At 45.0% G+C, this 14378-nt stretch overlaps 1 protein-coding gene across 3 annotated transcripts in view; it reads left to right on the forward strand.

The window, feature by feature from the left end:
* The window catches only part of ABL1 (ABL proto-oncogene 1, non-receptor tyrosine kinase), an 86026-nt gene that overhangs the window by 47275 nt on the left and 24373 nt on the right, over window positions 1-14378 (forward strand). For all 3 annotated transcript variants that reach the window (XM_081150447.1, XM_081150449.1, XM_081150448.1), the window contains exons 2-3: window positions 10569-10742; window positions 11308-11603. In XM_081150447.1, coding sequence (XP_081006573.1) covers window positions 10569-10742; window positions 11308-11603 — 470 coding nt within the window. The remainder of the gene's footprint in view (window positions 1-10568; window positions 10743-11307; window positions 11604-14378) is intronic.

The raw sequence follows: 14378 nt of genomic DNA on the forward strand, positions 1-14378 counted from the left end.
TTCCCGTACCAGTGCTGTGAGCTTTTCAGAGACGAGGAGGAAGGGCTGTGTTCGGTTTGGTTGGAAATTTGGAGTCAGGAGACCCGGTCGCCTGACTTCTCCCAGCTTTTCTGTTCCATTACCTCTAAGACAGAACAAACATCCTCTGTCCAGCCCACCTTAGAGGATTGTTTGGAGGATCTATGAGGTGAATGAAGTGAAAGTTTTGAAATGAATAAAATGCTAAGTATATGTGTTTGTACCAACATGAGGTTCCTTTGTGATGTCCTTGAGTCCAGAGAGTTTTATGGCTGGGCTACTGCTAAGGTCCCGTTCTTGTGTGAGGCATGCAGTTCTGGAGCCAGCAGGCCTGGACCCAGACGCTGGCCACGTTGCCCAGCAATCTTGGGCACGTTGTTCTCAGCCTGGGTGTTCTCCTTTCTACAGTAGGGATCAGAGCAGTCCCTGCCTTGTCCAGTTGGGAGATTCACATGAGAAATTAAATTTAAATTGTTTAACAGGGAGCCGGGTACAGAGCAAGATGTTAGCCTATGTGAGCTGTTGTTATTTTAAACAAATACTTAGCAGTCTAAAACGGTGGCGTTGCCAGTATTTCTAATGGCTGAAATATGATTAGAGTTGAGCTGAACCCACCCATAGTTTTCCTTGTTAACAAAACAACTTGTTTCCATGTTTGTCTTTGGTGCATGTAATTAATATTTCCTGTCCTTGGTTTTAAGGAAAAGTATCTTCCCTTCCTCTGACCCTCTCTTATTCCCATGGTGAATATTTTAATTGTTGATTCATGGTTGGCATCTTATTTCTTCTCTCCAGAGGTGGTATGTCCATAGCTCCAATTTTTCCTGTTTCTGTTTCAGTGATTACACTGGCAAAATTATGACTTTTACAACAAGGTAGAAAGTAGCATGAGAGTTTTAGTTTTCACCTTTTTTACAATGGAAAAGTTAACCCTCTAACAAAAGCAGACACATAATGAACTCCCTTGTAGTCATCACCCAGCTGTAATGTTACCGACTTTTAGTCTTGTGTTCTTGCCTAGAAGTTACAGTTCCAAAGCCATTGACCAGCTTTGCTAGTTGCTGGCTTTGAGAGCCGAGCCTTGTCCTCAGGTGGTAACAGGAGTTCTCTAAAGTTTGTGTTCCCTGCCTCCTTCTTAATCCACGCCACAGGCCTTTCGGGTGGTGAGAGGGAGGACTGACAGACGAGGGGACGGAGAAGCAGGTGGGAGTTAGAGGAAAGGGAGGGAGACGGAGATGCAGACTGGGCGACAAAGACCAGAAGACAGGTTGAGGCAGGAAAGGGAAACCAAGGTGAGAGGGAAGGAAGACAGAGAAAGGGGGGACTGGACAGAGGGGGATGCCTGAGAGAAAGAGAAAGAAAGAGCAGGACTGTGAGAGAGCCGTGCCGACGGAGGGAGAGGCAGGGACAGGCAGCCGGGGGCTGGTCACTGGAGGCAGAGGCGAGGAGTGGCTTCTCTCTGCCTCCGTTCCCTGCCCTCTCATGCGCAGTAATAATGGAGTCTACGGGAGCGGGATGCGGGGGCACAGTGCTGCGCTCAGTGAGGCATTAGTGAACACCGCCTATTGTATTGCATTCTGTTACGTGAACTTTAACCTCCTTGCTCCTAATTTCTCCTTAGAGGCCTAGTTCTTAATCAGCCTTACCAGTCCTCAAATTTAGCACATAGCTTTGTGCCTTGAATACCTGAAAGTTGACTCTAAAGGCGGGCATGAATGGAATTAGCCATTGCTTTTGGGAGCCAAATACCCTTTGTTTTGGTCATTTTCAGTTCCTTGGGTTAGCAGTAGACGTGATAGTGACTAACGGGACATTTTGGGGGAAATGGCTGCCATTGGGTAACCTCTCTACTTCGGTGACTCGGGTCTGAGCTGACCCAGGAGCCCCGGATGACGTCTAGAGGAGAGCGGGAGACGAGAAGTGAGTGCCCATGAGGAGCAAGATGGGGAGCCAGATGGCCCATGGCAGGGGAAACAGCTTCCCTGGGCCATGCAGCAAATCGTGGAACCTTTTCTCCCCACAGACGGGGGGAGGGGGGGGCACTCCGTGCTGTCTGCTGGTTAGAAAGCACAGAGAAGTGGACTTTAGTGTTACACCTTGTTTTCGGATCTTGGCCATGGTTCCATTTAAAAAAAAAAACCTCTGCATTTCCTAGGTCTCTATAAAGTCTTCCCGGTCGGGGCGTTTGCTTTCTCTTCTTTCCCATCCGCCGTTGCTGTTCTGTGCAACAGGTTCACGTGCAGTTAAGGTGCACTCTTTTTTTTTTTTAATATATCTTTATTGATTTCAGAGAGAGGAAGGGAGAGGGAGCGAGAGAGAAAGAAACATCAATGCTGAGAGGAGAGTCATTGATTGGCTGCAGCCTGTAACCCAGGCATGTGCCCTGACTGGGAATCGAACCCCGATCGCCTGGATCCTAGGTTGATGCTCAACCGCTGAGCCACGCCCGGCCGGGCTAAGGTGCACTCTTAAGTCGAGGCTCAATATTTTACCTTGTTGCTGAAGACACACGAGTGCAGGGCGTTGTCCATGTGAGTTTGTTGAACATGGAGCGGCGCTATGTGTTCCGCATCATGAGGCGGGTGCTGAAGACCCTGTGAGGAGAATCCTTGGCCTCTGCCCAAAGGGTGCTGATGTGTGTGGTGACAATAACAAGAGGAAGAGTAATTGCCCTGCAGAGCCCTAGTGCCAGGAAGCACACCTGACGTTCATACCACAGTTCTCCGCGTGCAGTGTGCATTGAGCCCTCCCGACAGCCCAGCTAGGGACTGGGTCCATACTGTCGTCCCATTGTGCAGCTGAGACCCAGAGGCTCAAAATGAGCATCTTCCAGATGTGTGGGCTGAGATTTGAACAAGGCTTGTCCACCCTGAGCCCAGGCTTATTATTTCACTGCAAGGGACACAGATTCCTTATGTGTCTGGCAGGGCCGTAATAGAAACAGACACCACGTACCCAAATAAGGTGAAGGGTAAGTAAGCTTGAGGGTGAGGCGGGGGAGGGGGAGGAAGGACAAACCAGGTTTACTAGAGGTAGTGCGGTCAGGAGGAGGAATTCCAGGGAGCGTAAATGGCCCTTGTCAAGGTGCACTCAGGTGAGGCAGCAGCAGGGTTTGCCCTGGGGGAAGCCGCAAGGCATTTGAGGATGAGGGGCTGGAGTGGGAAGTAGGGTGATGGGAGAAGGTGGTCCCAGACCCGACCCTGAAGGGCCTCGCGAGCCCGCTTTAGTTTAGGAGCCTGGACTTCTGCGGTGGTGGCACCAAGAACAACCGCAGCCATGCCGTGAGGGCCAGTGACGTGCCAGGAGCAGTGTCCCGCATATCATCTGCACACGGCCCGCTGCCTGGCAAGGCCCAGGTTCCCTAGGTTGCCATAGGTGCACGGCTGGTGAGTGGTGACTGTGGTCGACAGGCAGGGCCGCCACCCAGACGTCTAAATGGGATTTTAACAGGAGAGTGACTTGGTCAGATTCACAGTTTAGAAAGACCCTTCTGGTGACTGTATGTATGGACGAGGTCAGTGGGGGAGCCAGTCAAGGGTGTGGTGGGGCACAGAGTGGACAGGACGGATCAGGGAGATTTAGGAAGAAAAATGGCCAGGATATGGGTGTGAACCTGATTGGATGAGAGGGAGGGAAGGGGGCACAAAGGACAGGTGTTCAGAGTGGTGGCTTGAGGATGGTGGGTTCTCATTTTACATGGATTTTTATACTCCATTTCCAGTATTGTAGACTTTTGCAACAGATTCTTAGAAGACAATAGAAAATTCCTTTTTTTTGCATTTTGGTGGAGGAAGCAGGAGGGGGATCGGGACTGTGTATCTTCAGAAAGGCTACTGTGTAGACTGCAAATGGGGGCAGAAGTTAGGATGGAGGATTCTGTTTTCTAAAATTGACTGGCCAGGAACATTATACCATAAAAAGACTCCAGGGGAAATACTTAAACCTTGGGCTAATTTAAATGAATTTTTTTTTGTTTTTTAACTTTTTGTTTTTTAAAGGAGGTTTCTCTAGAAACTTATTTAACTTACTGCCTGAAATGTAATAGAACTGCATTATTTAAAAAAGGAGACCGTATAATTTGGACTTCTCTCTGGTTTATAGGAGCCCTCTTTCTTGTACTGAACCAGATCTGTAGTGCAGGAGTTAGCAACCTGGCAGGCCCGTGGAGCCTGGGATAGAATTCAGGGGTCGTGTCCGTGGATGGGAAAATACTAAAATTTTATTTCACTAACCTTTAATTGAAAATTAGTATTTTATTTTTTAAAGGTAACAAACTACAGTAATATCAGCAGTACTTGTGGCTTTGTTACCAGTAGAAGTCAGATATTTTCACCTCATATAATAGTTTTGATTATTGCTTACACTCCTCACTAGTTTGAAATGACAGTACCCCCTGGATCTCGTTATTTAACGTGTTAATAAAGACACATACACTGGATGCGTTAATAAGGAAGCACTGTCTGTCACAGATTTTTTTTTTTAAAGTTTGAGGATTATTTCAATACAGATGTTTTCCTTTGCAGTTCTTCATATTTATTTTATGCATTTGCAAACTTTATTCTCAGGAGGAGTCCCTGACCATCACCAGAGGGTCCACCTCACATCACAGATAAGGACCCTCCCTTAGTAGTCTTGGTGGGTCAGGCTGGCCTTGGGTCACGGTGAATCCTGCCTCCCTTGCTGGGCACCGTCTTGGTCAGGGTCGCCTCCTTCCTAGCCCCTCACAGCTCCAGACCACGTGTCTGTGTTCTGATACATTAATCCATGGGACAGCACTTGTCTTCTGTTAGACTTTGCTTGAGGTCCCCTGCATGTTCTTTAACTGCATTTCTCCCCCCAGGAGCAGGGCCGTGCAGTGATGATTCCTGGCATCATCACCACCTCACCCCGCCCCTGCTCCCCACAGCTGACATGGTGTTTTTGGGTGCTGGGCAGTTTTTGTTCAGAGAATAAAGTTAGTGCCGAGGCTGTATTTAGGTAGTAAACTTGTTTTTAAGCTAATTTTAACTGCTCCGGGTGAGGGCGTAAATGACAAAATAAAGGGCCATGTAGACTGTAGATAAAATTACTTTCATCGGGTTCAAATTGTGGGAAATAATACTTTTCCTCTAAGCTCATGTTATAAAAAGTTGTATGAGACGGTTACAAACGGACTTGAGAATAGTCTGAGCATGATCTCATCAGCTGGGACAGAGGAGAAAATAAAACACGAAGACTTCCCTCTTTTCTGAAGCGTCTGTTTTATAGATTTCTAAATTAGAGATTCCTTGAACTGGAGGATAGTAGCGAAGGACCCACAAAAGGAATGAGGGTAAAGCATCAGGGGTTTAAATGGTTGAATGGGAGCATCCGACACACCCTGCCCTCTCTCCCCTCCCCGACTCGGTGACCTGCCCTCAGCGGACAGTAAAGACAGCAGAGGGCCTTCCAAAGGGAGCCGTGCCACCAGCGTCAACAGGAAGGTGGAAGCTTCCCAGGGATGTTTTTCCTGGAGGTGAAGTCCCCTCCCACGGGGACAGTGAAGTAGCCTAGCCAAGCCTTGGAGCTTAGGAACATTTCTTCTCTCCCTGTTTGCCAGTGGCGGGTTCAGCAGCGGCAGCCCCTGGAAGTCTAGACCAGATATGCCATATCAGAGAATCTCCTGTAAACATTTTTGATCGGTGACTCACTACTTTAAGAAAGGATTATTTTGTATCAGACGATCTTTTAAATTGTACTTTAAAGACCCAACCCATTTTCTTAGAATACTAAGTTAATCCTGCACCAGCCCAGTGAATTTTGTGGCATTTCCAAACATTAGATATTCTTATAGTTGGAACCCTGGCTTTCTAGAGGTTTGGAGGCATTTTTGTAGATATCTCCATTCTTGGTGCTTCAACGGCTGATTAATGACTTTCCTGAGTTTTGTGGGTGATGGGAACCTTTTCATTAACACTGTGGTGAGATAACAATAGTTTTAAATGGGATGAGAGGCACTTTTTTTTTTAAATATATCTTTATTGATTTCAGAGAGAGGAAAGGAGATAGAGAGAGAGATATAGAAACATCAGTGATGAGAGTCATTGATTGGCTGCAGCCCACAACCCGGGCATGTGCCCTGACCGGGAATCGAACCCCGATCGCCTGGATCCTAGGTCTATGCTCAACCGCTGAGCCATGCCCGGCCGGGCGAGAGGCACTTTTGAAGGTGCAAATCTTAAATATATTTAAAATATGACCCAGAAAGGATGCTGCAGAAAATTTTCACTTTAAAAAAAAAAAGCCACAAGAATTATAGCAGATGCTAACTTTTCTTCCCCAAGATTAAACAATAGCCCAAAGATCTGTTGGAAGGACCGAGGAGGGGAGCTATTTTGGGCATCTTTTTTAAACGAAGCCTTCAGGCTTCTCTATGGGTTTAACTTCCTGCCGGTGGGACTGGCAGAAAGTTCACATATTAAGCAAGGAAGATATAAGTACATTCTGCAACTTTGGCCTTGTAAGCTGTGATCATTTTTAAGGTTGACGAGCATAGCTCACTATGAGATGAAGCAAGGAGCTTGGCATTTACACACTGTGAGTCAGTTTCGACATCAGCCTGGGCTGGGAATTGACTGGGAGGTTTGGGGCTGGCCTGTGGCTGAGCTGCAGTGTGTTGATCCAGAGGCATGCATGAGCAATACTTCCCTTTGGGCTTCGGCCATTAATTTGTGGAATGGAGCAAGGACTGGAGAGGAAAACTGAGAGACTGCCTTGGATTTCCTCACGTCCTGTTGAATCAAAAAACAGTGGGAGGCCCTTTTCCTTCCTGACAAAGGCCTCATCCCTTCACATGGATTTCCCAAGCATCTGTCTCCGTTTTAGGGACTGCCCCTCTCTAACCCATAGTTTAAACCAGTGCATACCCCTGGGCCAGTATCTGCACTCTGCCCATTCCAGGTGTTTTCCAGGCCACTTCCCCTGATTATGTAACTTTCTTTGATCAAATCCAGATGCTGCAGAATGCTTGATAGAAGAGGTCAAATGGCCTTTGAGAAGAAAGCATTTCTGTATTCATGACTTTGGTTTAATTTCCTGTATGGGCCTCGTCTGCCAAGGTTGTGCGCTCATGGCCACGATGCTAGGACACTAGAGGGAAATAAGCAAGCACTTTTTTGGGACAACCTGAGAAGATGTCCCCCTCCCCCAGTGTACTTTTTCATGTTAGATTATCAGTTATTACATGAGTGTCAGCTGGCTTCTATTTAGAACAGTTTTTCTATTTTTGTAATTGTTTTCTGATGATAGAAACATTCCACATTCATTGTGAGAAATATGACAAAATACAGAAAAAGAATAAAGAAAATTCTAAATATCTGTACTCTCACCACCCTGAGTGAACTACTTTTTAACTACTTTTAATGGTACTGTTAACATTCTACCCTGAGTTAACTACTGTTCACATTTTGATGTAGTTCCTTTTGGACTTTTTTCAGTTTTCTCCAAAAATATGTATATATTTTTAAATTCTCACCTGAGGATATTTTTTCACTGCTTTTAAATAGAGGAGAGGGAGGGGGTGTTGGGAGGGGGAGAGAGACATTGATGTGAGAGAGACACATCAGTTGGTTGCCTCCCACACGCACCCCAACTAGGACCAGGGAACGAAACTGCAATCCAGGTTTGTGCCCTTGATCAGGAACCGAACCCGTGACCCTTTGTGCATGGGCCAACGCTCTGATCCTTCGGCAACACCAGCCAGGGCTCCCCAAAAGTATTTTGAATGGCTTTATGAGTATATTTTGTTTTATGGGCAGAACCACAGACTAACTTATCTTATGTTGATAAATATTTTGTACTTTTTCTTTTATGTGTTATTTAAAAATCAGTATGTACAGATCATTGTGTGGCTCTCTCAGGTTAGATTCCTCAAGGTAGGTCAGAGGCTATGGGATCTTTAAAAGACTTGGTTCCTATTTCCAGTTGCCTGTCTGAAATGTGGCGGCAGGGTCTACGCCAAGCACTAGCATCGTGTGAGAGTGCCCGTTTCATTGCAGTTGCACTGTTAGCCTCAGGAAAACGGACCTTCCAGTTTGATGAAGAATTCACATCTCTGATGACTAGAGGGTTAACATGCTTTCCGTGTTTAATGGCAGTTTAAATTTTCTGTGAATTGCTAATCCGTGGTTTTGGTCCCTTTTTCCGTAGTGCAGGGCTTGTCTTGTTTTTCTGGTAGGCAGACGTTCTTTTAGGAACCATCCTTTGTCTAATGGCTTCACTTAACATAACGATAATAGACGTTCTTTTGATTGGCTTCCACTACTTTACTTGACTTGCTAAATTCACCCTGGCGCTCTCCTGCCCGCTCCACGGCACCGGTGGGGCAGCCGCGCCGCCCCTCTGCTGCGAACACTGCTCCCCTCCCACCACTGGAGTTGCAGCCACACCAAAGCCAGTTGTGTTTCTGTTCATTTTAGATATACTTGTTGTTTTAATTACTTGGTTAATATGAAGCCAGTGAGATCCAAATGTGAAAAGAGAATTCTATGAAAATGAGTGCTTTAGGCAGACTCAGTAAAGGCAGGTAACTTTTAAAAATTGCTACAGGACTAGAGGTGAGTGAGGCAGCTGTGGACAGTGGGAAGGATGTACTGGGATCACATAGCGAATGGCTCCGAATTCCCCCTCCACCTGCAGGAATGTGAGCTGGGGGTGAGACTGCATCACAGGTAGGACTTCCAGAAGATAACACCCAGCTCTAACTGCATATTCACACCGAAGGGGGGTCCTTGGCCCCATAGTCAAGGCTAGCAAACCAGTGTATATTCCAGTGGGGTGGGAGATCACATATTTTAATAAAAAATAATAATAATTCCCTGCTTTAACGAACTTTTTTAGGGTTAGTTGGTCAAACCCTGATCAGTGGCGCTAGACACATTTTTCGAGCCAGTGTAAATAATCAGAGAACAGGCCCTAACATACCACGAAGCCTTTTCCACATTCTAGGGAATGGCAGTGTTACCGGACTCTCTTCCTTGAAATTATCTTTGCCCCTGTGGTTCATAAGATGGAATTACCAAGCATAGTGATGACATAGGTTGGGATGTACTCTTTCAGAAAAGCAGTTCCTGAAGTTCGCCTCAGTCAGTGGCACCAAAGCTAGAATTGAAAGACCTCCTTTATTTAGCTCTGTTGGTTTATTCTAGAGGGATATTTAAAGAATGTTTCCGAAAGCTCTCCAGTCACGTGTCTGGAAGTTTAGCTTAGTCCCTCAGAGGTCTTAGGTGCCTCCAGTGGGTTGCTTTTTGTTTTGTTTTGTTTTGTTTTTTAAGGGAATGCAGCAGAATCAGGCCTATCCCAAAAGATGTTTGGGTGTCCTCTAAATCCATAAAGAGAAAATTAAAACAATTGTGTTTGGTTACCATTTAGGTTTGGCTTAAGCATGTGGTGGATCCTTTCATTCTTTTCAAATTCGAATTATCCCCCCTGCCTTTTTTAAAGTTTGATTTCTTATTGTAGTTTCCTTAAATGAGTATTCATATTTCATTCCATAATATCCTTACAACTGTTAAGATCCACTTGGAGTAGATTTGTTGGTTTCAAATAACCATTGTGCATATTGGTCATTATCACAGAGAAGTTCGAGAGCATTTGAGCCTAGTTCAGGAAAAAGAAAGGCCAGGAGAGACTTCAGAAGATATTGAGCTGTTTGGCCCTGTAGGGACTAAGCCCGACACGTTCCCAATATAAGAGGTACTGGTTTTCAACTCTTAGAATCTACCTGTAGACAAAACATGAAAGATGTTATTGTTACAGAGTAGGAGACACTTGTTAACTTCCACAAGGTACAAGAAAGAGTGAAGAAGGCCCTGCTCGAGAGTGAGCATAGTGAGGGAAGCTGGACGGCAGGCAAGGTGTTAATATAGCTTATGGTGTAGATAGTCCAGAGATACCGTCTCTAGCTGGTAGGACTAGAAGTAAAGGCCTAAGTCTGTTCCTGAACATGCGAAGGTAGCCAGTAGAGGGCAGCACCAGAGAGGCGGGGGCGGGGCGGGGTCCTAGTGAGACAGTGGATGTCTCCAGAGATGGAAATGATCGTGGAGAGAAGAGCTGTTGCCTCTGGGTGTAGGGGAGAGTGGATGGAAAAATGTTTGTCTTTCATTATAAACCCTTCTGTGTGTAATATCTGATTTTTAAACTATATGCATGTGTTAACTTTGATACCTTTAAAAATGTTTTAAAGCAAGAAACTCTCCATATTATAACATAAGCAGTGGCAGACTTATGAGGTTGGACTGTTTCCATTTCTAACTGAATTCATTTTGAATTAGTGAATTTAAGTGACTTAACCTATTTGGGAACACCCCCTTGGAACGCAAATACTTAGCGTTTTCCACAAGATTTGGGAAAGGGAAGAGTTCATTTCCTACACCACCTTTCTTATTAATGTGTAATGTGCACAGGTGATGAGAAACAAAATAAATTAGGAATGTATAATTTTGGAAATACAGACTTTCTTGCTTCTGGGAATAAAATTAATTTTCCCCCTAATTATTCTTTTTCTTTCTTCTGTTTCCCTATTTCTCTTCCAGAAGCCCTCCAAAGGCCAGTAGCATCTGACTTCGAGTCCCAAGGTCTGAGCGAGGCAGCTCGTTGGAACTCCAAGGAAAACCTCCTCGCTGGTCCCAGTGAAAACGACCCCAACCTTTTCGTTGCACTGTATGATTTTGTGGCCAGTGGGGATAACACTCTAAGTATCACTAAAGGTAAAGGGCTGTGGGCAGCAGGTGGTCATTGCAAGAGCCAGAAATTGAGGGAAACTGTGGCTCAATTGTTTGCCCCTCTGCTGATTAAAGGAGCAGATTTAAAGTTTGGAATGCAGAGATATCCAAGAAAACAACAGCAACTTTATAAGAGAACCTCTTTTCCTGAGGAGAGTTCCTGTGTAGCATCCTTCGCAAAAACAGAGCTTTCCTTGTTTTATATTGAAAAAGACACTGAGACCAAATGCAGAAAACACTTTTTTTACTTTTTTAAAGAAAAAATATTTTTCCCCTAAAATGCTTCCTTGTATCAGGAACAGAGCACTTGAGTAAACAAAACATAATAGGTTTATAAAAATTGAGGCTTTATGATTATTCCTGTTTTCAGTACAAACAGGAAGTTTCATGTAAAACGTACTCATACACTTAAAATGCGTGCATTTTCGTGGACTTGTTAAGGTGAAGGGGGTGGTTAGGAACTGGGAGATGTGTAGTAATCATATAAGACTAAGTGGAATGAGCAAGTTAGTTTTTGAAGCTGATGCGTCTGGTTTGGTTCTCTCCTAAGGCGAAAAGCTCCGGGTCTTAGGCTACAATCACAATGGCGAATGGTGCGAAGCCCAAACCAAAAATGGCCAAGGGTGGGTCCCAAGCAACTACATCACGCCAGTCAACAGCCTGGAGAAACATTCCTGGTACCATGGGCCCGTGTCCCGCAATGCTGCTGAGTACCTGCTGAGCAGCGGGATCAACGGCAGCTTCCTGGTGCGGGAGAGCGAGAGCAGCCCCGGGCAGAGGTCCATCTCGCTGCGATACGAAGGGAGGGTGTACCACTACAGGATCAACACTGCTTCCGATGGCAAGGTAGGGCCCTGGCGGGACCTGATGGGCGCGTCGGCGAGTAGTCTTTGGCCAGGAGAGCCCAGAGTCCTGCTGCTGGGTTGCTAAGTTATTGCACCAAAGCCCAGCCAAGATGTTTGAAGAAGCTTTCAGGTAAACAGCAGGCATCAATTTATTAGCCTTATGAAAGGCCCTCTGTGGAGGACCAGTCACATGATGTTATAAGGGTTGGTGTGGTTCTCTGTGTCCTACTGGACTTTTGTTAGCAGTTTCATAAGAGAGGTGTGGAGTATCTGTTGGGTTTCATACATGCCTCTTACATTGAAACTCTTCCTTGTAAAAAATCTCTTAGGATAGTAATTTATCCTTAATGAGAAAAGTTCAGACAAAGGTAGGTATTTTATAAGTAAAAAGCCACCTTAATAACACCTCCCCAAAATATGTCTGGTCCATGGCCTTGATCCTATGGATAAAATTGTGTGTGTCTGTGTGTCTGTCTGTGTGTCTGTCTGCCTGTCTGTGTGTCTATAGACAGTTTTTATACAAAAATGGGATCACATTATACCTGTAGATTTCTAAACCCAAACTGCAGTTTTGTAAAGAAGTTGATACACTATATGGTTTTGTGATCTTCACATGAAGGGTCCTTAAGAGTCCATGAAGGGAAGGGAGGAACGAATATCTACCAAGTTCCTACTGTGTGCTGGGGCATTTTTCCGTCTTCATCTCATTTCAACGACATCTCAGTCTTCAGGGCAGTATTGCTGAAATCTGTATTTATGCATTAAGCAGTGGATGCTCAGAGGGATGACATTTCCTGCCCCAGATCACATAGTGAGTCATTGATGGAACTAGGCTGCAGTCCCACTGTCCACTCTGCTGCACCACGCTGTCGCTGAGGGTGTGCGTAGGTGGATTGTGGGTGGGTCCAGGTGGTATATGTATTCTTTAACAATATGTAATGCATGCATGTGGCTTGGAAAAAAATGAATTACAGTGAAAAGTAATTCTGTCTCCTACCTTAGTAGGAGATGCAGCCACTGTAACCAGTTTCTTCCAGAGTCGCCCTATGTTTACATTTTTAAAAAACCAAAAGATGTGTACTGCACGCTGTTCTACGTCTTGCTCTTCCCACCTGACATATTTTGGAGATTGTGGTGGCACATTTAGAGCTGCCTCATCCTTAATAATGCCTAGTGTGGATGGACCATCGTTTATTTAAGCAGTCCCTGCTGGTGGACGTGTAGGTTGCTTACAGTCTTATGCTGTTATAAATAATGCTTTTTATAAGGTGGCTTTCAGACCTTTTATAAAAATTTTAGCCTGCTGTAAAAAGTCATTTTAGCCCTGGCCAGTGGTTATAGAGCGTCGGCCCACGGACTGAATGGTCCCAGGTTCAGTTCTGGCCAAGGGTATGTACTTCAGTTGCAGGCCTGATTCCCCAGCCCTGGTCCGGGCATGTGTGGTAGGCAAACAATTGATGTGTCTCTCTCACATCGATATTTCTCTCCCCCGAGCCACCTTCCCTTCCATTCTCTCTGAAAGCAATGGAAAAAATATCCTCAGGTGAAGACTACCAAAAAAGTCATTTTACATCACCACCCAGTACTCCCATTAGTTACAGAAGGTTCCTGAAACTTTGCTTTCTCCTAATATATGTACTTCACCTGATACTTTGTATTCTGTTCTGTTTCATTTTTTTAAAAGTTCTGGTCATAATCCACTAAATTGATTTCATAGCCCTACCCCCCTCGGGGTCCTGCCCTGCAGTTTGAAAATACAGTACACAGACTTTTCTGTGTACGGTGGAGTGAATGCAAGATAAGCTGCTAGAACTGAGGGAAGGTCCTGTGCATTTAAATCTGTTTACCTATTGCCCATCACCTTCTGTGGAAATTGTACAGATTGGCTCTCTTACCATCAGCTTATGAGAGTGCATGTTTTACCTCACCCTCCTCAGCAGCACATTTTCAGACTTGTGAAGACATCTCACTCTAACTGGTAAATGCATGTGTCACATTTTGAGTAATCCTTGTGTCTTTTTAAAAAATATGTTTTTATTGATCTTTTAGAGAGAGAGGAAGGTGGAGAGAGAGAGGAACATCGACCAGTGACCTCCTGCATGCCCCCTACTGGGGACTGAGCCCTCAACCTGGGCATGTGCCCTGACTTGGAATCGAACCAGGGACCTTTTGGTGCACAGGACGACACTCAGCCAACTGAGCCACACCTGCCAGGGCAATCCCTATGCCTTTTACTAAATTCATCTTTTCCTACATATTTGAAATTCAGCAAATTTACATACATATTTAGGTCTGTTGCTCTCTCTTCTCTTCCATTGGTCTGTCTGTACATGTGCCAATGACACTTCTAATTTGTAATGGCTTTGTAATGTTTTAATATCTGGTAGGGCTAGTCCCCTCCTCTTAATCTTTTTAGCATTTTTATTATTCCTCACACATTCATTTGTACCATCCATACAAATGCATATTGTGTGTGCGTGTGTGTGTATTTAATGTTCTTTTCTGTTTTTTTTTTTCCAAGTGTTTTAAAGTCATTTGACCACAGTCTTGTTGCCAATATCTGGTGCTTTTCATCATGGCAGATGTCTCTAAACCAGCGCGTGGGTCGTATGGCAGACAGCATAGTCTGCTGTGACGTGTGACTGGAGATCAGCTTGATCAGCCTGCTTTTAGGATCTTAACCAAAATGTGGGGATAGGTCCTTCCATTCTGCAGGATTGATTCCAAGGGGGTAGGTCCTTGGAAATCTTGCCTTCAGACCACAAGGGTGCCTTTT

This window comes from Miniopterus schreibersii, assembly GCF_964146895.1.
Source record: "Miniopterus schreibersii genome assembly, chromosome: 11".
NCBI lineage: Eukaryota > Metazoa > Chordata > Mammalia > Chiroptera > Miniopteridae > Miniopterus > Miniopterus schreibersii.